Raw genomic sequence first — 24,969 nt, 5'->3', positions numbered from 1 at the left:
ACACACACACACACATGCTCACACACACACAGTGACACACACACACACACACACATGCTCACACACACACACACACACACAAAAAAACATTAAAAGACCTAAAATCAATGGGTGATAATGACAGAAATAATAATAAATGTAATATAAATCCAACCAAATGGCTAAATCACTTAGCAAATTTAATCGGAACTAAACCAGATATTTCAGAACAAAGAAGTAAGGAAGTGTCAGAGGAACTAAAACAGAGTACTCATCAATATAATATACCCACATTAGATAACCCAATTACAGGAAAAGAAATTAAAATTGAAAGTAAGTCATTGAAAAACAAAAAAGCACCAGGACCAGATAAACTATCAAATGAGATTATTAAAGCAAGCTTAGATCGAACTGTACATATTTTAACAAAGTTATTTAATTTAATATTAATTACTGGACATTATCCCAAAAATTGGAAATCAAGTATAAGCATACCAATCTATAAGAAGGGAGACCCTCTTAACCCAAGCAATTATAGAGGTATTACTTTGAGCAGTAATCTTAGTAAATTATTCTGCAAAGTAATGAATTCAAGGATTTCAAAATTCTTAGAAGATGATAACATAATTAGGAAAGAACAGGCAGGCTTCCGAAAAGGATATCGAACTACGGACCAAATTTTCGTATTAAAAAAAATTGTAGACGATCTCTTAAAATTAAAAAATGGAAGAATGTATGCATGTTTTGTAGACTTTCAGAAAGCCTTTGATAATGTATGGCACGAAGCACTTCTACTTAAACTATATACACTAGGGATAAGAGGATACTGTTTCAATATAATAAAAGATATGTATACAAATTCATTCATTAGAACTGAATACAATCAAGAGTGTCCAATGAGTATACATGTCAGAAAAGGTGTTCATCAAGGAAATACATTAAGTCCTATACTGTTCAACATTTTCATAAACGACTTCACTACAAATATACCTGATTTTGATTCACCATACATTGATATAAACTCAAAAACAAAAATATCATGTTTAATGTATGCAGATGATTTAGTAATGCTATCCAAATCAAAGTTAGGTCTGCAACAAAAATTAGATTACTTAAATATATACTGTCAACAATGGGGATTAAAAATAAATACTGAAAAAACGAACATTGTAATATTTTGTCGTAGTCTTCCCAAAATAAATACAATATTTAAATGTGGAGATTGTATTATCAAAAGAACAGACCAGTATAAATATTTGGGTATAGTGTTCAACCAAAATGGAAATTTAAATATTGCCCAGGAGCATCTTAGCAAACAAGGAAACAAAGCAGCTTACTCTCTTCGAAAAGCGTTCAGAAATAGTCTTGTTCAAACAAAAACAATTTTAAATTTATTTGACTTGTTAGTGTCCCCAATTATTTGTTACGGCGCAGAAGTATGGTTTCCATACATTATAAAAAATACACATATATTTGACGACATTGATGCCTTTTTTCAATGTTGCATCTCCAAGGAATGCCCTCATGAAAGTGCACATATAAGATTTTGCAGATTCATTCTTGGTACGCATAAGAAAAGTATGAAAATTCCAGTGCTAGCAGAACTAGGACGGTTTCCAATAGGATTGAGAATATTATCACAATGCATAAAATATTGGGCTCATATACTAGAGACTAAAAAAGACTCCTACATATATCAAGCATATTTATCACTATTAGATCCGTCACGGGAAAATTCATGGTCACATTTCATAAAACAAGCAGTAGATAAATTAGGATTTAATCATGTCTGGCAAAATCAATCTACATTTAATTCTAAAAAGTTACAAAAAGCCATACAAGAGAAATTAGAATGCAAATTCATAAAATTCTGGATTAATAAAAAGTCTGAAGGAAGTTCAAAATTAAAATTCTACGCAAAAGTAACAGACTCGAGGAAATACGAATTGCAATCTTATATCAATGAGGTAAAAAATTTAGATCACAGAAAAGCATTAACAAAGTTAAGAATAAGTGCACACGATTTAGAAATTGAAAAGGGTCGACATTTAAATACACCAGTAAATGACAGATTATGCAAAAAATGTAATGTGATAGAGGATGAAATACATTTGTTGGATAAATGCACCAAATATACTTCCATTAGAGAAAAATTCATATCAAGCATAGCCTATTCAGGCCAATACACTCTTCCCAGCCAAATATTACAAATACCCAAACTACAAACCCAGCTAGCACAGTTTGTTTACGAATGTTTCAAAAAACGGTGATGTTTTCTTTTACTACAGTTTCTTTGTTAATTAATTATGTGCCTTATAAACTGTGTGTTTCATGGCAATAAAGATTATTCTATTCTATTCTATTCTATTCTATTCTATTCTATTCACACACACACACACACACACACGCACACACACACACACACACACACACACACACACACAGAACAAGTGCCTGAAAGCAAGAAAGCATTGTCACAGTTCTGTTGGTCTCCAAGATCCAAAATATCATAGCTTTCAGCAACAAGTTTTTGTTTGAACCGCACAAGTCTGTTTGTATATTTAACAATTTGGTGCCAGCTTCCTTTGATGGGTCTGTTTGTGTGTCTACATTTACATGCCTGTTGTTTTTTTACACGTGTACAAAATGTCAGATCTGTCATCATGATAATGTTTGTTCGTGTGTTTTGAATGCAGAACGACTACTGGAGGACCATGACTCGCTGGTGGAGAATATGGTGATGTGGACACGCGATTCAAAGAACAAAGTGTTGTTTGAGCACAGACATGAAAAATACGACCTCTTCTTACAGCCTGAGGTATGAGGAGTGCAGGCTTTTTTTTGTCTTTTGCTCTCTGTCGGTGACTGTCTGTCTGTCTGTCTGTGTCTCTGTCTGTCTGTCTGTCTGTCTGTTGTCTCTCTCTCTCTCTCTCTCTCTCTCTCTCTCTCTCTCTCTCTCTCTCTCTCTCTTATTCAGTGTAAATATTAGGTCATGTCTGTCATTATCTTCTTGTAAAAGACAGCTCCGAAAGCACCTCTCTAACGACTAAGTCGGTGTACAATTTGTACGAGTGTGTGTGAGGGTGCGTAAAAGAGAAAATGTATAATATGCTTCCACAAGCACACTAATGTTTGTTATACTTTTCCCTACATGATTGTGTTTTATTTGATTTCTTTTTATATTTAGTCAAGTTTTGACTAAATGTTTTAACATAGAGGGGGGAATCGAGACGAGGGTCGTGGTGTATGTGCGTGTGTGTGTGTGTGTGTGTGTCTGTGTGTGTCTGTGTGTGTGTGTAGAGCGATTCAGACTAAACTACTGGACCGATCTTTATGAAATTTGACATGAGAGTTCCTGGGTATGAAATCCCCATACGTTTTTTTCATTTTTTTGATAAATGTCTTTGATGACGTCATATCCGGCTTTTCGTGAAAGTTGAGGCGGCACTGTCACGCCCTCATTTTTCAACCAAATTGGTTGAAATTTTGGTCAAGTAATCTTCGACGAAGCCCGGGGTTCGGTATTGCATTTCAGCTTGGTGGCTTAAAAATTAATTAATGACTTTGGTCATTAAAAATCTGAAAATTGTAAAAAAAAATAAAAATTTATAAAACGATCCAAATTTACGTTTATCTTATTCTCCATCATTTGCTGATTCCAAAAACATATAAATATGTTATATTCGGATTAAAAACAAGCTCTGAAAATTAAATATATAAAAATTATTATCAAAATTAAATTGTCCAAATCAATTTAAAAACACTTTCATCTTATTCCTTGTCGGTTCCTGATTCCAAAAACATATAGATATGATATGTTTGGATTAAAAACACGCTCAGAAAGTTAAAACAAAGAGAGGTACAGAAAAGCGTGCTATCCTTCTTAGCGCAACTACTACCCCGCTCTTCTTGTCAATTTCACTGCCTTTGCCATGAGCGGTGGACTGACGATGCTACGAGTATACGGTCTTGCTGAAAAATGGCATTGCGTTCAGTTTCATTCTGTGAGTTCGACAGCTACTTGACTAAATATTGTATTTTCGCCTTACGCGACTTGTTTTATTCTTCATACTTGTTCTTCGTTTCATGTTTGTATTATAGTAGGGACTAGTTGTAAGAAAGGACCATATGGACCTAATGCTATCATCCCTCGGTAATAAAGTTTTCGAGTTCGAGTTCGAGTTCTCTCTCTCTCTCTCTTGTTTGCAAGGTTGTCAGTAATGTGCAGGATATCGTCATAGCTGTCCATCTGTTTTGTCGGTCTGTCTGTCTGAGTGTCTGTTTGTTTGTTTGTCTTGTTGGCATGTTTTGCTTTTGTTCATATTTGTCTGCAGATATATACCCGGAGGGGTTATACATTTTGTATTGCATTGCACATGACAACACAACAAAGCAGCAGGCATATTAACTTCTGGCCATCTGTCTATCAGTCTGTCTTTTTGTCTGTCTTTTGGTGTATTTCCCCCTTCTGTTTATCATATGTAGAGATATGTGTAGAGTGGTTTTTGATGGTGTTGTGCAACACAACATACTGGAGCAGCAGGCATATTAAACTAGTCCATGCGTCTGTCTGTCTGTCTGTCCATCCTTCTGTCTTCTTTGCATTTTTCATTCTGTTCATGTTTGTCTGCAGAGACATGTGTAGAAAGTGGTTATATATGAATATGTTTTGAATGCATTGCACAAGACAACATACTGCAAAAACATGTGTAGGAGATTTACAGGATATTTCCTAAGTTTTGTAGGTAGCTGGTTCACAGTTTGGTTGTTAGGGTAGTTGGTTGGCTGGCTAGTAGGGCTGGTTGAGTGGTTGCCATTGGTCTGTATCATTATGTTCAAAGATGTGAGACAGAAGGTGGCTCTAAGTGGGGCTGGTTGAATGGTTGCTTGGTCTGTATGATCATTATGCTAAAAAATGTGAGACATAAGATTTATTTCTATTTGCGACTGAAGTGTGTAATTCTTTGTCTTTTCCACAGAAATACCTTCTGTCTGGATCCACAACCCAAAGGGAGCTAGGTTCTGTGCAGAAAGAACGCCTTATACAGGTAAGGCACAAGAGAACTAAGTTGATATGTTACCCGCCCAGACACTCATGCATCTGTCTCTTCCTCTTTTTTCTTGTTTTTCTTTTCTTTTCTGCATTCACCCCCCCCCCCTCATTCACCCCACACATACATTAATACACACACACACACGCCTCTTATTTACTTTTACTTTCTTTAGCTTTCAAGGTTTTTATTTTAAAGTTTTTTTAAAATTTGTTCGGTGAGCAATATACTTATCTTTCATTCCTACTTTCTCTTCCTTTGAAAATCCACCCAGAATGTTGTACTGTGCAGATCTATTTTGTCTGTACTGTTCTTTTGCACGCATATCCTTTTTTTTTTGAGAGAGAGAGAGAGAGTGTGTCTGTGTGTGCGCGTATGTAAATGAGTGCATGCGTGTGCACTAGCGAGTGTGTGACGTTCCACTTGGTAAGTTTGAAGATTTATAGAATTTAGTTAATTTGCATTTATGTTCTGTAAGTCAGTATCTGAATTACTAGACCGATTCCTTGTTTGTTATTTGCATATCATGCATATTGAACATTTGCAAGTTAATATTCATCGGACCTACCACAAAATGTGAGACTAAAAAATTCACTGAGCAGTTCTTTAGTAGGATGACAACACATTTAACCAAGAAGGGAGATAAACACACAACCTTCCCCCAAGACACAGTGTGACAGGGGAGGCTACCGCTCCTTTCACAGCAGGCTCTGCACCCGAGTTGTTGGCCTTTAAAAGTCAACACCGGTGTATTGTAGAATTCTGTTTGTGATGGGGTCTGGTGGTTTCCGATTGTCTGTATGTTCATGGAAACCTTCGGGTTTGCATAACAGTTTTTATAGGTCTAAGAAATTAGCCCTAACATTTTCAATCCTGTTTGATTGCACTTCGCTTCCCGAGGTGATCGTACTGTTTCGGCACACGGTTACAACAGGAATATCTCTTGAGAGCAGCATCAGTTCTATACAGTGAAACCTGTCTTTTGAGACCTCTGAAAATCCCATAAATCAAGTCTTTTACCCCCCCCCCCCCCCCCCCCCCCCCCCCCCCCAGCGGGTTAGGGGGAAGAATTTACCCGATGCTCCTCAGCATGTCGTAAGAGGCGACTAACGGATTCTGTTTCTCCTTTTACCCTTGTTAAGTGTTTCTTGTATAGAATATAGTCAATGTTTTTAAAGATTTTAGTCAAGCAAGTAAGAAATGTTAAGTCCTTTGTACTGGAAACTTGCATTCTCCCAGTAAGGTCATATATTGTACTACGTTGCAAGCCCCTGGAGCAATTTTTTTATTAGTGCTTTTGTGAACAAGAAACAATTAACAAGTGGCTCTATCCCATCCTCCCCCCCCTTTCCCCGTCGCGATATAACCTTGAACGGTTGAAAACGACGTTAAACACCAAATAAAGAAAGAATAAAGAAAGAAAGTCTTTTACTCAAAAGGATGGAGTCTGAAAAATGGAGGTACACAGGCTCACAGAGGTATTGATGAACAGAAAATCCGATAAATCAAGTCTTTTACTCAAAAGGATGGAGTCTGAAAAATGGAGGTACACAGGCTCACAGAGGTATTGATGAACAGAAAATCCGATAAATCAAGTCTTTTACTCAAAAGGATGGAGTCTGCAAAAAGGGAGGTACACTCACAGAGGTATTGATGAACAGAAAATCTGAGAAATCCTGGTCTTATAAGGGAAGGAGTTTATTCTTAAATCCACGGGTCTTAAGAGAGGAGTTCCACTGTACAGTGTTCCACAGTGCCGGTACATTGTTCTTTTGACACTTGTAATCACGCCCAAGGTAAGCCGGCATGCAAGACATAAAATCTGCCAGCAGATGTCATAATTCCCTACAACCGTGTGTGTGTGTTGTCTTGCCTTTTTCGCAGGAATTCTTCTCCCCAGCTGGCGTGTCCGTACCCGAGGTGGAGGGAGCCCTGTACCTCAAGTCGGACGGCAAGAAAGCCTGGAAAAAATATTTCTTTGTGCTGAGGGCGTCGGGGCTCTACTACAACCCCCGGGGAAAAGTCAGCAAGGTAGGAAGACCAGGGTTTTATGTTATACGCAAAACTTGTGGAAAAGGTGTAAAAACGTTGTTTTATTTTGTTCCAAAGTGTGAGAATGTACTGTCTCATTTCAGGGTGTATTAGTTTGTTGTTTTGTGGTTGGTGTCGGAAAAGGAGGTAGTTAAATTGATAGCTAGTACTCAACACCTTTTCATGTGAATTGATTAAGTCACAAGGGGAAATTCACCAAGGTAAGACAGTATACATGTACCTTTAATGTGATGTTGTTATTTGTTTTCTTGTAGGAAAAACATGACAAGATTTTGCTGTGTTGTATCAAACCTGACTGTTTAATTTCAGGGTGAAAGTTTGTATCTGATTTGTGAATTGAAGAAAAGAGAAGAAAAGACATGAAGTAGGAGGGGAAAAGAAAAAAGCCAAGAAAAAAATAGGGGGGGGGGGGGGGGGGGAAGAAAGAGGGAACAAAAAGTACAAATTGAAGGCCTTTGAAGTGGCACACAAGGAGGGTGAAATGAAGATGTAAGGGAGGGAACTCTTGTAGAATGTGTCAGCTTGCGGGTTGTATTAGAGTGAAGCCACAGCTGGTGCTTTGCAAATTGTTCTTTGCGGGTTAGGGAAAGTTTTGCAATCTGTGCTTATAAAAAAAAAAGAGGATTGAGTAAAAGTAAAAGAACATGCAACAATGTGCACCCTGTGGCCTCTTCTTTCTTCTTTTTTATTTATTTTTTATTTTGGGTGGGGGGGGGGGAGGGGGGGCGAGAGAAATACCAACGTTGATGATTCGATTGATTCAGTGTTTCAGACAGTTATACTGGATTGTTAGACTAGTTCTTCAAGGGAAAATAGAATGACTTTGTAATGGTTTTTCATGTTCGTAGAATGTACGTATTTTCGATACCAGTTTCAGGCACCAAGAGAGTTTTGAATAACTGCAATACTTCTGAATCAATAAGACACACAGAGTTTTAAGTCTTACCCTAAGATCCTTTCAGGTTCTCCAGAGGGGATAGAAAGACTTGATGATTTTTTTTATCAGAGAGGTACGCAAAAATGTAGGCTTATGCCGGATTTCTCTTTTCAGGCCCCGAAGGACCTTGTGTGTCTAGTGCAGTTTGAATTTGTGGAGGTGTACCGAGGTATTGGCTGGAAAAAGAAATACCACGCCCCTTCCGATTCCTGCTTCGCCCTCAAGGTATGTGAATTCAAATTGTTTGAAAGACGCATCGTGTGTGTGTGTGGTTTTTGCATTTATTTTAAAAGAGAGAAAGGGGGAGAGAGCGTGTGTATTGGTCTGTCTGTCTGTCTATGTCAGTGTGTCTGTGTGTGTGTGTTCAGTTCTGACTGATGAAATCATTTTTAACATGATTTTGTCACATTTGAAATTTTTTTAAAGTTGAAAGAAAATGTCACACACACACACACACACACACACACACACACACACACACACACACAAAAGACAAACAGAATGATACCAATTTCATATTTCTTTTCTATTTTTCATTCACAGCACCCACAGATTCAGAAGAAGACCTCAAAATACATTCGGTATTTCTGTGCCGAGAATGACACAGCTCTTGACCAATGGATTATGGGCATCAGAATAGCTAAGGTATGTCTCTCTTTTCTTTTCTTTTCTTTTTTATAAATATGGGGAGGGGGGGATGTTTTTCTTATGTTTTTTGTTTGTGGTGAGTATGGTTAGTGGTCAAGGAAGTGCAAAAGCCAACTTGTGCTGCCTGTGTTCTTAAATACTTCAAACGACAGTTATAGTTATTAAGACATCTTTTTGAACTATAGAAAAACTGTCCGGCGGAGTAATTAACAATCAGACCCGAGTAATTAGCAATCAGAGGAAGCTTAATTGTGTGCATGCTTTTTTTCTTTTTTTTTTTTCTTCTTTTTTTTCAAAATTGTAATCAATCAATAAACACATGATAACAAACATGGTAACTGTGTGTTTTCTGTTTGTACACATACTTTCTCATTTACATGCTTGACCTTAACCACTTGAGTGCCTTTTGACGGGTATACCCGTCATGCGCTTGTGCAGCCGCAGCGCCTTAGGACGGGTAAACCCGTCTTCTCCGTTCCGGGATTTTCCAGAAATGCTACGTCACTGCTGACACACAAATAGCAGCCAATGGCTTGGTAGGATACCTCATTCTCATGAATAAACATAAATGGTGACGCGGTTTTGCGTCTGAAGGCTATTTTCGGCCTTGGCGGGCAGGAAAGGGGAGAGAAAGCTCGACTCGTCAAAATGGCTAACGGTGACAGTCGACCGGGCCCTAGTAGGGAAAAACAAAGACGGACTGACGCTACAGGCGGTGCAAATGATTATGGATACTGACAGGGGAAGGGGGAGATCTTTCGGACGATTCGTTGGAAACAGGTAGATGACAGTGATTATGATCCTTTCTTGGTGTTGGAGCAAGCAAAACAGCGACCTGTGTTTGATCCACAGGCACCGGAAGATGCGCCGGACTGATTTTTCAAAAGTTCATATTTAAACATCATTATAAGCCAAACTAATTATTATTTCCATGTTTAGACACTAAAAACAGATTCTTGGTTCAATTTCCTTTAAAAATAACATAGGTTTTACTTACCTACCTACTGCCAGTTTGGAGCTAGAATTTTTTGTGAATTATTACACCCCGAACTCCAAAATTCCCTGGCAATCAGGAATGCACATAAGTAAGTTTTGATTGGCAGCGAAAGGGTTAAATCAGAGACAACAAACAATTTGTTTCTAATTAATAAAACGTCAGGCTAACGAAATCTCAAAACAACATGATTTTCAAAAATAATTTCCAGTGTTAATCGTGAATCGTTTTTTTTTTTTTTAAATGCTTACGCACATCTTTGCGATTAAAATAATATGATTAATCTTCTTCATATTTTTGCTTTTACTTTTAGTTTTAATACCAAAAAGCACATCTGTAACATTCAACCTAATTCTTTTCGTGTTTTTCAAAGAACATCTGATTCGAAAGCTTAAAGGCACCTTGAGTAAAATCCTTCTTGTGTAAGCTCTCGATCATCATCAGTGCACCACCATCTGCCTGGGCTTACCGTGAAAACAGTTTGCCTCTCTGTCTCAGATATGGCCAGGCTTTTACATGGGATAAGACCATCCCTCCACTTGGTCACATACCAAACAGGAACAGCCTGGGTGTTACGTGGAATAAGACCATCCCTCCACTTGGTCACATACCAAACAGGAACAGCCTGGGTGTTACATGGAATAAGACCATCCCTCCACTTGGTCACATACCAAACAGGAACAGCCTGGGTGCTCTCTGTGTGCAGTGGTATTTTTTTAACTTTCATTTTGCCTTTTTCAGAAATTAAATCATTACAAAATTCCAAATCACCACAGCAAGCAGTCAGGTTGTTGATGTTTTGTATGTGACCAAGTGGAGGGATGGTCTTATTCTATGTGAAAGCCTGACCAGATCTGAGACAGTGTGGCGAACTGTTTTCGCGAGGCGGAGTGGGCCTTTAACATCTTCCTTCAACTTTATTGGACACATACCCAAAATGTGTACTTGCTGGCTGTATTATTCAGTGTAGGCTGAGTGGGAATTTTTCATGAACTGATTTTTAATCTTTGAAATGAATTCAACAAAATGTTCCCTCTCTGCATAAGAAGCAATCAGGCCGTAGCTTAGATTTTTGGTATGTGTTCAAACGGAAGGATGCTTCTCACACATGTATAAAGACCTTGACACATCTGTGGTGGTGCATAAATCGATCCCGAGTGCATGAGAAAGACTGTAGCTAATTTAGAAACTTAAAAAGTGCTACATGTACTGTGTCAATTATCTATTTCCTTTGTTTATTGTTCAGCTTTTCCGTGTTCGCCAACTTCTTATTTTCTATTTCTGTGTCATTGCTGGCTATAGCTTCCTTTCTTCTCTGTAGGTTGACCCTTGCACTTTGGCCTGAATGCGTGTGCATGTGTAGAACACATCTTCACAGGGAGCAAACGCTATTTTTATTAACTGAACCCACCCCTTTGACAGTATAAGTAGCCAAGTGTAGAGAGGAAGCCGTTGTGATTCACTAGTTTAAGTGTTTCCTGGTTTCTCTTTCCATCCCAGCTTCCCTTTAGACAGCAGCGGCACTGAAGGTCGTTAATTATTGACAAATATGATTAAGTGAGGCAGACCACCGCAACAGATGGGTGAATCATACCCTGGCCCTGTCCGCAGTGTCGAGTCTTTTGTGTTCTTCACAGCGTTTTTCCACTAGAACAGCTGTGGGATGGGGAGAGCATTGTGATGGTCATGGTCTGCAGTTAGGGATGTTGGCTGTTTGCACAAGGTGTGTTCAATCAATGTTCTGTGGAGATTGTTGTTTTCAAGGGAAAAGACTTTTGATAGTTGTATTTCATGAGCGTTCACCGTTGTGATGTTTGCTGTTTCCACAAGGTGTATTGTGAATGCTGCAATCAATGTTCTGTGGAGTGTTGCTTTCAAGGGGAAAGACTTTTGATAGTTGTATTTCATGAGCCTTGTGATGGTTCATTTTTTGCCTCTGGTTTTTGATGTTTGCTGTTTCCACAAGGTGTGTTGTGTAGTACATGCAGCAATCCATTTTCTGTGGAGAGTGTTGTTTTCAAGGGGAAAGACTTTTGATAGTTGTATTTCATGAGCGTTGTGATGGTTGCCTCTGGTTTGTGATGTTTGCTGTTTCCACAAGGTGTGTTGTGAATGCTGCAATCAATGTTCTGTGGAGTGTTGCTTCTCAAGGGAAAAGACTTTTGATAGTTGTATTTCATGAGCGTTGTGATGGTTGCCTGAGGTTTGTGACGCTTGCTGTTTCCACAAGGTGTGTTGTGTAGTACGTGCTGCAATCCATTTTCTGTGGAGCGTATTGTTTTCAAGGGAAAAGACTTTTGATAGTTGTATTTCATGAGCGTTGTGATGGTTGCCTGAGGTTTGTGACGCTTGCTGTTTCCACAAGGTGTGTTGTGTAGTACGTGCTGCAATCCATTTTCTGTGGAGCGTATTGTTTTCAAGGAGAAAAACTCTTGGCAGTTGTATATCATGAGCCTTGTGATGATTGCCTCTGGTTTGTGATGTTTGTTCAGTGCCGTAGCACAGCTCCTAAAAGTGGTCCGGCCATAAAAAAAATAAAAAGGTACGGTCCCTGGCCATTATGTTCTCCTCAACTATTAGTGACAATTTCTCGCTTAACGCTGTCATTGTGCGATCTAAGTCATGACCCCTCCTTCCTCCTAACACAGCGCTGAAGCTTATGAAGACGATTTTTTTTTTTAACAAAAAACTACGGCCCTGTTGTTTGTGTAGTATGTGCTGCAATACATTTTCTGTGGAGAGTGTTGTTTTCACGGGGAAAGACTTTCGTGGTATTGTAGCATTCTTGGTGCATTACTTGTGTATGATGCTGATCGTGATGTAGATTTGTATAACTCAGGTTCACCCTGTGAAGATGATGGCTTCTGGCTTGTTATTTTTAAGTACATTGTAACTGCTGTGCTTCAAGGTGTGTTGACGTACTAAAGTCAATGTTCTGTTTTTAAGAAGAAAGACTTTTATAGTTGTAGTTCATTATCATTGTGATGGTTCTTGCCTCTGGTTTGTGATTTTTGCTGTTTTACAAGGCGTGCATTTTAGTTCTGCGGTCAATGTTCTGTGGATCGAAACAGTGTGTTGTTTTTTTTAAGGGAAAAGACTTTTGACTTGCAGCAGTCATAATGCATTGTGGTTTGTGCTACAGTGGAAAGCCTCTTTTAACACCTAGAACAATCTTAGAAGATCAGGTCTTAAAAAGGAGGTAAATTACAGAGGTTATGAATAGGAAATCTGAATAAACAAGGTCTTAGAAGAGGGGGGGGGGGTGTCATAAAAAAAGGGGAGGGGTGGGGGGTCTTATGAGGGGAGTTCCCCTGTACTGCTTTCTGCATCATGTAGAGAAAATGACTGTGTGAGATGAAAGACTTACACTTACAGTGTGGCTGTAGTTTATAGTTTTCTATGGTGTTGCTTTCTGCATCATGTAGAGAAAATGACTGTGTGAGATGAAAGACTTACACTTACAGTGTGGCTGTAGTTTATAGTTTTCTATGGTGTTGCTTTCTGCATGCAGCTACATCCCAAATATTCTACTCAGAAAAAAGGCTTTTGCAGGGGTGCTGCAGTTGAGGGCATTTGTGCTAATTTTTATTTTTTTATTTTTTTTGTGTGAGTGTGTGTGTAACTGTGAGCTGTTTTGGGAATACATATTTTGTGTTGACTGGTTGAAAGAAAAGGGGAAAAAAACGTCTCCAACTGTCTTCTTGGTTGAGAAAGTAGTGCAATTGCATTATGTAGCCTACTACACTTAAGTAGGGCGAACGTTTTATTGGCTCACGTAAGTGTAGCCTATGCGATCATAACTTTGTCTGTCTGTGCGTTTGTGCGTGTGTGTGTGTGTGTGTTTGTGCGTGCGTGTGTGTGTATGTCTGTGGTAGAAACTCTAACATTTGAAGACGTCACATTACATTGACATCACATTATGACGTAAGAGGGTTAGACGTCACGCGAAGGAAGTACTGAAAGTCTCGGTCATTATTATTTTGAGCGCGCCGAGACTAGTTGGCAGTCGTGTCCTGTAAGTAGGCTACATGCAGACAGACAGATCTAGATCTAGTGTCTCGCTTTCTTGCACAGTTTCACCTATGCTCTTTCTGTGTGTGTGTGTGTGTGTGTGTGTGTGTGTGTGTGTGTGTGTGTGTGTGTGTGTGTGTGTGTGTGTGTGTGTGTGTGTGTGTGTGTATGTGTGACGGAGTGATTGAGTTTGTGTTACTGTTGTTTGTCGATTTCTTACGTGAGCCTTGATGGCTTCGCCTCTTGTTTTGTTTAAACTAAAATAAGAAAGTTTTATTCTAAATAAGATCAGGATACTGTACTGTTGTCATGTGATCTTTATACAATATCACCATCTGTGTATGTAACAATACAAAAGAAGATAAACAGATAGATAAATACATAATTGAAAAACAAATAGATAAATAACACACACACACACACGCACACACACACACACACACACACACACACACACACACACACACACACCCCCATCTTACTTTGAAAAGAAGAAGAAGAAAACACACACAAAAATGTGTAGATATATTATATATATAAAAAGCTAAACATATGATGAAATCTACCGGGTACATCTTTCTTTGGAGGAGATTTACTTATGAGTCATATCTTAACTTTGAGATTGTATGACGGTACATGGTGCATGTAATAGAAGTGAGATTAAGAGTTTGTGATTAAAAAAAAAGTGCTTTCACAGCGACTGGATTATTTGTGTTCACTCCCCACGGAAACACAGCAGGAAGCGTACGTCACCTGGGAAGTGTATCCTCACTGTCACATGTCATTGTTTCATTGTTACTGATGTTGCACTGAGAGCTTAACTTGCATCCTTTACTGATTCTTTCTTCTGATCTAAAACTGCTAATTGCTTTCAAGGTCATGCAGTTTAGATTATAGATGTGATGTTTTCTTCTCGATTTTACTGCTCTCCAGTTTCTGTGGTGTCAAGTTTGTTTTTGTTTTCCACAAATTTTTACTGAAAGTTAAGTTTGTCTGAGCTGCTGTTGTGATTAATTAACCAAGTTAGTTAAGTTCAGTCAAAGATGAGCTAATGGGGAATAACACTTATACTCAAGGGACTGGGTGGCCGAGTGGTAACGCACTTGCGCTCGGAAGCGAGAGGTTGCGAGTTCGACCCTGGGTCAGGGCGTTAGCAATTTTTTCCCCCCCTTTCCTGACCTAGGTGGTGGGTTCAAGTGCTAGTCTTTCGGATGAGACGAAAAACCGAGGTCCCTTCGTGTACACTACATTGGGGTGTGCACGTTAAAGATCCCACAATTGACAAAAGGGTCTTTCCTTCCAAAATTGTATAGGCATAGATAAAAATGTCCACCAAATACCCTTGTGACTTGGAATAAAGGCCATGAAAGGTGAATGCTCGCCCTAATAGGCTTGAGGTTTGCTGGCCGATGTGAATGCGTGATATATTGTGTAAAAAAATTCCATCTCACACGGCATTAACTTGATAGGTAACATTAGTTATTGTAAAGCGCATTGAGCATATATATGATTATACGCTATAGCAAATGTCCATTATTATTATTATTATTATTATTATTATTAATGAGCGATTTATTGTGGGAAAAGAGAGAGGGAGCAGAATTGCATAGAAATGAAGTGTATGAAAGTATTTAAATACATGTAGTTCTTTTTTTTTTAAAGACTGTTTTTCTCATCTACAGCTTCAGAAAGATAAAAAAAATAGCTTCCATGTTAAGTCGAAAACAGTGTGTGTGCGCGGGCGTTTGAGCATGCATGTCTGAGTGCCTGTGTATGAGTGAGAGAGCCTGTGTATGAGTGAGAGAGTCTGTGTATGAGTGAGAGAGTCTGTGTATGAGTGAGAGAGCCTGTGTATGAGTGAGAGAGCTTGTGTATGAGTGAGAGTGCCTGTGTATGAGTGAGAGAGCCTGTGTATGAGTGAGAGAGCCTGTGTATGAGTGAGAGAGCCTGTGTATGAGTGAGAGAGTCTGTGTATGAGTGAGAGAGTCTGTGTATGAGTGAGAGAGCCTGTGTATGAGTGAGAGAGCTTGTGTATGAGTGAGAGAGCCTGTGTATGAGTGAGAGAGTCTGTGTATGAGTGAGAGAGTCTGTGTATGAGAGAGCCTGTGTATGAGTGAGAGAGCCTGTGTATGAGTGAGTGAGTCTGTGTATGAGTGAGAGAGTCTGTGTATGAGTGAGAGAGCCTGTGTATGAGTGGGTGAGTGTGTATGAGTGAGAGAGTCTGTGTATGAGTGAGAGAGCCTGTGTATGAGTGGGTGAGTCTGTGTATGAGTGAGTGAGTCTGTGTATGAGTGAGTGAGTCTGTGTATGAGTGAGAGAGTCTGTGTATGAGTGAGAGAGTCTGTGTATGAGTGGGTGAGTCTGTGTATGAGTGAGAGAGCCTGTGTATGAGTGAGAGAGCCTGTGTATGAGTGGGTGAGTCTGTGTATGAGTGAGAGAGTCTGTATGAGTGAGAGAGTCTGTGTATGAGTGAGAGTGCCTGTGTATGAGTGAGAGAGCCTGTGTATGAGTGAGAGAGCCTGTGTATGAGTGAGAGAGTCTGTGTATGAGTGAGAGAGCCTGTGTATGAGTGAGAGAGCTTGTGTATGAGTGAGAGTGCCTGTGTATGAGTGAGAGAGCCTGTGTATGAGTGAGAGAGCCTGTGTATGAGTGAGAGAGTCTGTGTATGAGTGAGAGTGCCTGTGTATGAGTGAGTGAGTCTGCATGACTGTCTGTTTTCAGAATTGAAAATTTTATTTGCAGCAAGCTGAGCTCTCGTATTTCGTAAGCCTGCCATGATTTCTCAGTAACGTTTGTAGTCTTTACCAACATGACAGCAAGCATCCCAGTGTGTGTAGTACACGAACACAAAAGGCCCCACTCAGTCCGTAGCTGAAACAGGATCTCAATTTGTGGACAGAAAGTTCAAAACGAAGGATATATCACTGCAAGTGGCAGGAAGGAAACTGTGTATAGATGTGAAGATGATTGTGACTATTGTCATTGTCATCAGTGTGTAGATGTGAAGATTATTGTTATTGTCAGTCGACAGCCTATTTCCCACTGGGGCCGGCTAGTAATACAACGTAGTGCTCTCAAGTGGAAACTGTTGATCACAGTATAGTGAAACCTGTGCTGTAGGACCTGGCCTCCATTTTTTGTTATAACCCTTTCTCCGATTATATTTTAGTTTTCCAAGATTTTTCGTTACGTAAAAGGTCTCTAAATGTATAATGTATAATGTATAATGGCGTCTTCTTTTTCTTTACAAGACCTTTTTTTCACAAATATTTTAGGTCCAGTTTTTTTACATTTAGTCAAGTTTTGACTAAATGTTTTAACGTAGAGGGGGGAATCGAGACGAGGGTTGTGGTGTATGTGTGTGTGTGTGTCTGTCTGTCTCTGTGTGTGTGTAGAGCGATTCAGACCAAACTACTGGACCGATCTTTATGAAATTTGACATGAGAGTTCCTGGGAATGATATCCCCGGACGTTTTTTTCTTTTTTTCGATAAATACCTTTGATGACGTCATATCCGGCTTTTTGTAAAAGTTGAGGCAGCACTGTCACACCCTCATTTTTCAATCAAATTGATTGAAATTTTGGCCCAGCAATCTTCGACGAAGGCCGGACTTCGGTATTGCATTTCAGCTTGGTGGCTTAAAAATTAATTAATGACTTTGGTCATTAAAAATCTGAAAATTGTAAAAAAAAAAATTAAAAATTTTAAAACGATCCAAATTTACGTTTATCTTATTCTTCATCATTTTCTGATTCCAAAAACATATAAATATGTTATATTCGGATTAAAAACAAGCTCTGAAAATTAAAAATATAAAAAAATTATTAAAATAAAATTTCCGAAATCGATTTAAAAACAATTTCATCTTATTCCTTGTGGGTTCCTGATTCCAAAAACATATAGATGTGATATGTTTGGATTAAAAACACGCTCACAAAGTTAAAAAGAATAGAGATAAAGAAAAGCGTGCTATCCTTCTCAGCGCAACTACTACCCCGCTCTTCTTGTCAATTTCACTGCCTGTGCATCGAGCGGTGGACTGACGATGCTACGAGTATACACTCTTGCTGTAAAAATGCAGTGAGTTCAGTTTCATTCTGTTAGTTCGACAGCTTGACTAAATGTTGTAATTTCGCCTTTCGCGACTTGTTTCTTCTTGATGTTAACTGAGGTCTTGAAAGTTAAGAACACAGGTTTCACTGTACAGAGCGTGGATGTCATCTTTGCTGAATAGAAAATTGTGGAAATAGCTCCATTTGACTGAGGGTTCGTTTTGTGACTCAAATGGACACGATTTTGGACACAAGAAAAGGGAAATGAAGTACATGTACGGCCTGTGTGAATAAGTCATCTGAAAAGTCATTTGCAGTGAAGTGGTTGTTGATTGTGAAAAGAAAATGCGATGACCATTCTAAAGTGAAGATGAAAGAGAATGCGAAATCGTGATTAACTAATGGCTTCTTTGATCAGGTTGTGATCTTATTGTGGGACATTTGCTTATGTCACTGACTGTTTCTAGTGGCTGGATTGCTTCTGTGTGTTTTGGATTTGCCTGTTAGTTTATTTCTGTCTTTTCTTTTCTTTTTTCTTATACTCCGTTTTCGGGAAGGAAACCCTCTTTACTTGGCACTCTCTCAGATGCACATCAACTGAAACATCATTCACAACTTCTTCTTCTTCTTCGTTCGTGGGCTGAAACTCCCACGTACACTCGTGTTTTTTGCACGAGTGGAATTTTACGTGTATGACCGTTTTTTACCCCGCCATTTAGGCAGCCATACGCCGTTTTCGGAGGAAGCATGCTGGGTATTTTCGTGTTTCTATAACCCACCGAACTCTGACATGGATTACAGGATCTTTTTCGTGCGCACTTGGTCTTGTGCTTGCGTGTACACACGGGGGTGTTCGGACACCGAGGAGAGTCTGCACACAAAGTTGACTCTGAGAAATAAATCTCTCGCCGAACGTGGGTACGAACTCACGCTGACAGCGGCCAACTGGATACAAATCCAGCGCGCTACCGACTGAGCTACATCCCCGCCCTAATTTCACAACTAATGTTCGTTTCTCTTCCACAGCTGGGCAAGCAGATCCTGCACAACTTTGAGCGTGTTCACCATGAGATCTCCACCTGGGACCTACGCCAGACCACCCCCACCGGGGACAGCACCGCGACCTCCCCCACCGCCAGCAGTTGCAGCAGCAGCGTCTCACGCCTGTCTCAGATTCAGGACCCGGACTATCAAGCACTGAACCAATCCTCGCTCCAAGACAGCCGTCTGTCGGTGCCGGAACCCTCCCCCCATCACACCATCGTCACCGTCCACAACAGTAACTTGGTGAGGAACAGTGTCGCGCTGGGCTCCGACTGCTACAATCCCAACGAAGTGGTGGGCATCGACGTTACGCCGGTTCCTCAGCGCAAAGGATCGGAAGGTGAGGCTTTTGCAAGTTTGTGATAGACCTAAACAAAACTAGTTTTGAGCACTGGCTACTGACTTGTAAACTGAGAAAGAAAACAAATTTGCATCACAGTTCCGGATAGCCTTGTAGGTTGTGGGGACGATAAAAAAACAATAACAAACCGGCTATTGCAAGTTTTTATAAATATATACATATGTGTTACCCTTTACTTTCGGATTTGCTTGTTTAGCTGCCTAGAAACCTTTAACCACTTGACTGCCTTAGGACGGGTATACCCGTCATGCGCTTGTGCAGCCGCAGCGCCTTAGGACGGGTTTACCCGTCCTCTCCGTTCCGGGATTTTCCAGAAATGCTATGTCACTGCTGACACAAAAATAGCAGCCAATGGCTTGGTAGGATACCTCATTCTCATGAATAAACATAAATGGTGACGCGGTTTTGCGTCTGAAGGCTATTTTCGGCCTTGGCGACAGGGTAAGGGAGAGAAATCTCGACTTGTCAAAATGGCTAACGGTGACAGTCGACCCGGCCCTAGTTGGGAAAAACAAAGCCGGACTGACGCTACAGGCGGTGCAAATGATTATGGATACTGACAGGGGATGGGGGAGATATTCTTTCGGACGATTCGTTGGAAACAGGTAGATGATAGTGATTATAATCCTTTCTTGGAGCAAGCAAAACAGCCACCTGTGTTTGATCCACAGGCACCGGAAGATGCGCCAGACTGATTTTTCAAAAGTTCATATTTAAACATCATTATAAGCCAAACTAATTATTATTTCCATGATTAGACACTAAAAACAGATTCTTGGTTCAATTTCCCTTAAAAATAACATAGGTTTTACTTACCTACCTAGTGCCAGTTTGGAGCTAGAATTTTTTGTGAATTATTACACCCCGAACTCCAATATTCCCTGGCAGTCAGGAATGCACATACGCAAGTTTTGATTGGCAGCGAAAGGGTTAAGATTATGAATTTGTAACAAATTAAAATGAGAAGAAACTTTTGACATAACTTGTATTGAGAGGGTTGAATCTTGTGGGTGTTCAAATTCAGAAAAAGTTTTGTTTTTCAGTGACAACGTGAATGTTTACATCTCTTGGATTCTTGTTATAAATAGAAGGGTACAGTGGCGTAATATTAGCTCCGCTAAACTTCTTTCTATTCTACTTTTCTTCAGTCTTAATTTTCTTTTGTTCTTTTAATGTTGGTTTGTTGCTTTTGTGTGTGTGTGTGTGTGATTTTGTGGGTTTTTGGGGGGATGGGTAGGGATTTGAGTGACGGAGAGAAGGGGCAGGAAGAGGGGTGGCAGGGGGGGGGGGGGGGGGGGTAGAAAGCTGAACACGTTCCAAGCAAAGCAAGCATGATTTTCTACAAGCCCCTTCTGTGTGTTTTGCAGGTGGGCTGGAAGGCAGCCACAAGACGCCCACCAAACGCGTGTCCTTCAGCACCACACACTGCATCATCACAGACTCCTGCGAGCAGCTGGTGAGTGCCAAGCACCGCGACTCCATCGTTTCCGCCTCAACCGACTCGTCAGAAGATTCCAACTCCAGCGGCGAGGGAAGACTCGCCATGGCCAACACACTGCGTGGAAAACTGCGGCCCAAGCTGCCGGTCACCACGGAAACCACCCGTCTTCTGACGGAGATGAACCAGCTGAGCTTTGACGGGGACAGCCCTGGGCGAGAGGGGGTGATGATGGATGAAACATCGTCGTTGTCTTCAGCGTCATCCACATCGTCATCTCGACACCACTTCTCCAGGGCAGATCGGCGGCGGTCATCCTTGACCGATCGGCGAGGTTCAGACACCTGCGCCAGTCGGTCAGCGTCTGTTCGAACGAACGGCTGCCATGGAGGGACCCCCCTGTCTCCCATTGCGTCGTCGCGACGACATTCGCATGACACCAGCCCCGGTCCTCTGTCCCCCGCCCTGCGTCGCTCGGGCACTCAGCAGTGGGTGGACGATTATCACCCCGCTGGGATGGAGGCCATGTCTCCTGCCCCGGACACCTATGCCATGCATGGTGCTGAAGACCAATTCTTGTACTCTGGGGGACTGTCTCACTACCAGCAGATTCCCAACCACAACCACCAGCCCCAGCACCAACCACAATACCAACCACAGTACCAACCACAGCATCAGCATCAACAGCAATATCCACAGCAGCAGCATTATGAACAGCTGCCACAGCACCCGATTGACATGAACTCGGAGCTGTACGCTGCGATTGCCGCCAAGGCTGCTCTAGTAACCAGTCCCCCTCCTCAAAGTCCCGGAGCCAATCACGGTTTTGTGTACTCACCTCCTCAACAGCATGTACCCCCACCACCACCAGCAGAGGTGCTTCCACCGCCAGCACAATTCCAGGAATCTTCATCAGCACCTCCACCCGCAGTCCAGCACAAGGTGTTCGCACCACCCACCGCCCCCAAACCCTCAGGACCTCCACCCCCTCCACCAACCACCGCACACAAACAGCCCCCACCCCCTGTGCTTCCCAAGTCCGTGCCTGCCCCTGCCGCAGCGTCTCCCCCCCAGGGGGTACCGACCAGGGCCCCGTCGGTCAAACCTAGCGTGGCCACAGGGAACAAAGCTCCCCCTCCTGTCCAGGCTGGATCCAGACCAACGGTACCGCCCCCTGTCCCCCCTGTACAGGCTGGCACATCACCGCCACCGGGAGTAAAAGTGGGGCCCCCTACTCTACCCAAGTCAGCGCCTGCCACACCCATGTCGCCGGTCAGCAGCCAGGGGTCTTTGAAATACAGCAGGAGGAGTTCACCCGCCTCTCCCGGTGTCACCTCCTCCTCCTCTGCCCCTCCCACGTTCAGCAAGGGGACCGCCCCTGCGGGATATCACGTGGGGGAGGGGACGTACGAGGCTGTGTCGCACGAAGCCCGGCCCGCGCATGGGTCTCCCCACAGGGTGTCGCACATCAAGCACCCCTCCACGGGCTCCCCCATGCTGGGCATGCCCCCCAACAACCAGGGACCAACGCCCTCCGACAGCGGCTACATCGAGGGCGACAACAGCTCGTCCTGTTCCGGCTCCCCCAGCAACCCGCCTTACCTGCACGAGCTGTCTCAGCGAACCAAAGGACCAAGTCTGGGGACCAGCCCGCCCACACCCGGTGTGCCCACAGGAGACCAATCTTCTCCTGCCACCGCCACCTCCTCTTCAGCCAATCATAGACGTTCAGCCTCTGCCGGTAGCGCGGGCATCAAAGGAGGTAACAAGCCTTCAGAGGGAGGGAGGAAGGCCCCGCCCCCTCCCCCACCCAAACGCAGCGAGAGCACTCGACTGTCGATAGAGGCGGCGAAACGATTGACAAACACCCCGCCCTCCTCTCCCACCACGCAACCTGCCACCACCCCCTTGACGCAGGACCCCATTTACGAGAACTGTGAAGGTATTCTAGACATCAACGAGCTTCCGCCCCCACCGCCAGAGCTGCTTGCAGGACTTCCAGAATCGGCCACCAAAAATACAACTACTGCTGCCGCTGCCACCGCCAAGGCCCCCGTAGCTGCGTCTTCGTCGCTGACGAGGACCAGTAAAAAGCAACAACAGAAACTACCTCCTCCCCCTCCCAAGCGCAGCAAAGACACACACCTCACGCAGTCCCACTGACCGTGATTCCTCGCTGACTTCACAACATCGCTGTCAGTGTGTAGGACTTCATCATCCAGCCAAGACCTTTTTAAGCTTGTGGAGAGATAAGATGATTAAACAGTTCACAAGGTTTTATTTTGTGTTTCTGAGGCAAGAAGAACCTTGTTATTTAGGCAGCTTTGAAATCAAAACTGCTGGAACTTTTTTTTCCTGTGGTGGGAAGGAGAGATACATCATGACACCAGGCCAAACTTGGGTTGTAGATATGTCTTTGTGCAAAAGAACTCGACAACAAACCATTCACACATAGTGTTAAAACCAGAATACTACTGCATATGCTCTGACTACTGCATAAACCTTTGACGTTTCATTTTGTGAGATGCTGATGTGTGGGGGACTGTGTATATATTTTAACAAAAATATGCTTCAAAAGTGTAAGCTCGCCTTGTGCTGTGGTTTTGAAAAGCATTATAACTGGATAGAGTCGTTCAGCCGTGTGGTTTCTGGAGTGCAAAGGGTCGGATTTTGATCACAGTTTGGGACAAGTTGTGTGTGTGTGCTTCTTCTTGCTTGTGTGAAGATGGCGGACTGTTGCGGTTTGTTTGCTTGTGCAATGTATTGACTGTGGGTGTTTATGACGGAAGTGCTTCATTGCGCTTTTAACAGTAGTAGCTGTAGTTTTTGTGCCTTTTTTTTTCCACCCCCACCTGTGCAAAATCATTCATGATTTTATTTCTGGGCTGTTGATATTTTGTAACTGTAGTGATGATCACTGTTGTTGACTATACAAATGCTTATTTGGTTCATTTTGCTATGTTGATGTCTACTAGGTTTCTGGATTGTTGGCTGCATGCATAATGAGTATATATATATATTGAATTTGTGAATAGAACCTAGCTCTTCTGTAAAATCTGTTTTTCTCTCCAGAAAGTATGCATAATGTGTGTGTGTGTGTGTTTTTTTTGCTTTTTGTAACTTTGGTACATGTACCGTGTACATGTCATGCTTGAAGGTGTACACTATATGGACTTGGCTCAGAATTGGTGTCTAGAAACTGTGACAAAAAGTGTTTTTCAGAAAATGTTGTTTTTATAAACTGCACCTCAAAGAGAAAAAGATGACAAAGACAACCCAACAAGTCTGGAAGAAATCGGACATTTATTGTGTTAACAGTGGACAAAAATGTGCGTACATGCTGTTCATCACACTTACATCATGTCACAAGATAAACATGCCAATTAAAAGGAAACCTGAATAAACAGCTTACAAATTTCAGTTGTAAATTGACAAAGGAAGCCAAAAGGATAAATATGTACAAAATTCAAAATAAAGTAATTGGAATTACGTTCCCGACAAAAATAAACAGCAGGACAGTTCATCACCTTACAACAATGTGAGGGCCTCCGTTAAAAATAGCAAAAACTTACAGAATTATCAGTTAATATACATGGAATCACATTCATGTACCAATTAGCATCTGTAGCAGATTTCAGAGTGATAATGCAAGCAAATATTTACTTTTAAAGCAATGAAATGTTGAATTGTATGAACAGCAAGTTTCTATTCAGTACAAAAACTAGAAAATCAAACTTAGGTCGCACGTTATCTAGAAAGTCATCTGAAACATCATGTCAAGTGACATAAATTATCATGTTATCATCAACGAGACAAAATTCAAGTTCGTGAACAAGAAACAATTACATAAATTACTCATCCATCTTTTCTGTTCATCACTTTACAGCGTGACAAGGTCACATTTCACATATTAATATCCAAACGGAACAGAGCTAGAACACAATACACATATCCAGAACACACACATCAAAGGAGGGTAACATCAATGGCAAAAAAAACCTTGTAACTTAAAGCACTCAAAAGTTATCACATGAAAACTGGAGATGTTCATCACATTACAGCAAACTTGTCAAAAAATTGAACATAAATGACTGTCCTGTCTGCATAATTCATTTAACATGTCATTAAACAAGTTACATTAGGTGGCAGACATAAAATATAGAACATTGGAGGAAAAAACCGAGCATAGTAAGATTTAGTGACGCCAATAAGAAAAATGTTCATCACCTTACATCACAAGATGAACACATAATGAGACCCGCAAACCACTTTGGTGACAGAACATAAGCAAAATAAGTGAAAATGGAAGAATATATATGACTTAAGATTAAAAATACTCCAAATATGATATGTTCAAAAAAATAATGTGAGATAGAGAAAACTTTGGTGTTTGTTCATAAC

At 41.3% G+C, this 24,969-nt stretch overlaps 1 protein-coding gene across 1 annotated transcript in view; it reads left to right on the top strand.

Moving 5' to 3' along the window:
- Window positions 1-24,754, top strand: part of LOC138982105 (ras-associated and pleckstrin homology domains-containing protein 1-like) — a 59,968-nt gene extending 35,214 nt beyond the window's left edge. Inside the window, exons 6-12 of the mRNA XM_070355328.1 lie at window positions 2,676-2,797; window positions 4,959-5,027; window positions 6,915-7,061; window positions 8,134-8,244; window positions 8,563-8,664; window positions 18,752-19,109; window positions 20,498-24,754. Of these exons, the coding sequence (XP_070211429.1) occupies window positions 2,676-2,797; window positions 4,959-5,027; window positions 6,915-7,061; window positions 8,134-8,244; window positions 8,563-8,664; window positions 18,752-19,109; window positions 20,498-22,731 (3,143 nt within the window). The 3' untranslated portion in view covers window positions 22,732-24,754. The remainder of the gene's footprint in view (window positions 1-2,675; window positions 2,798-4,958; window positions 5,028-6,914; window positions 7,062-8,133; window positions 8,245-8,562; window positions 8,665-18,751; window positions 19,110-20,497) is intronic.
- Window positions 24,755-24,969: the final 215 nt, after the last annotated feature.

The sequence above is a fragment of the Littorina saxatilis genome, linkage group LG12 (assembly GCF_037325665.1).
Source record: "Littorina saxatilis isolate snail1 linkage group LG12, US_GU_Lsax_2.0, whole genome shotgun sequence".
NCBI classification, from domain to species: domain Eukaryota; kingdom Metazoa; phylum Mollusca; class Gastropoda; order Littorinimorpha; family Littorinidae; genus Littorina; species Littorina saxatilis.
The sequence above is the reverse complement of the archived record's forward strand: the minus strand, read 5'-3'. Positions and strand labels throughout refer to the sequence as shown.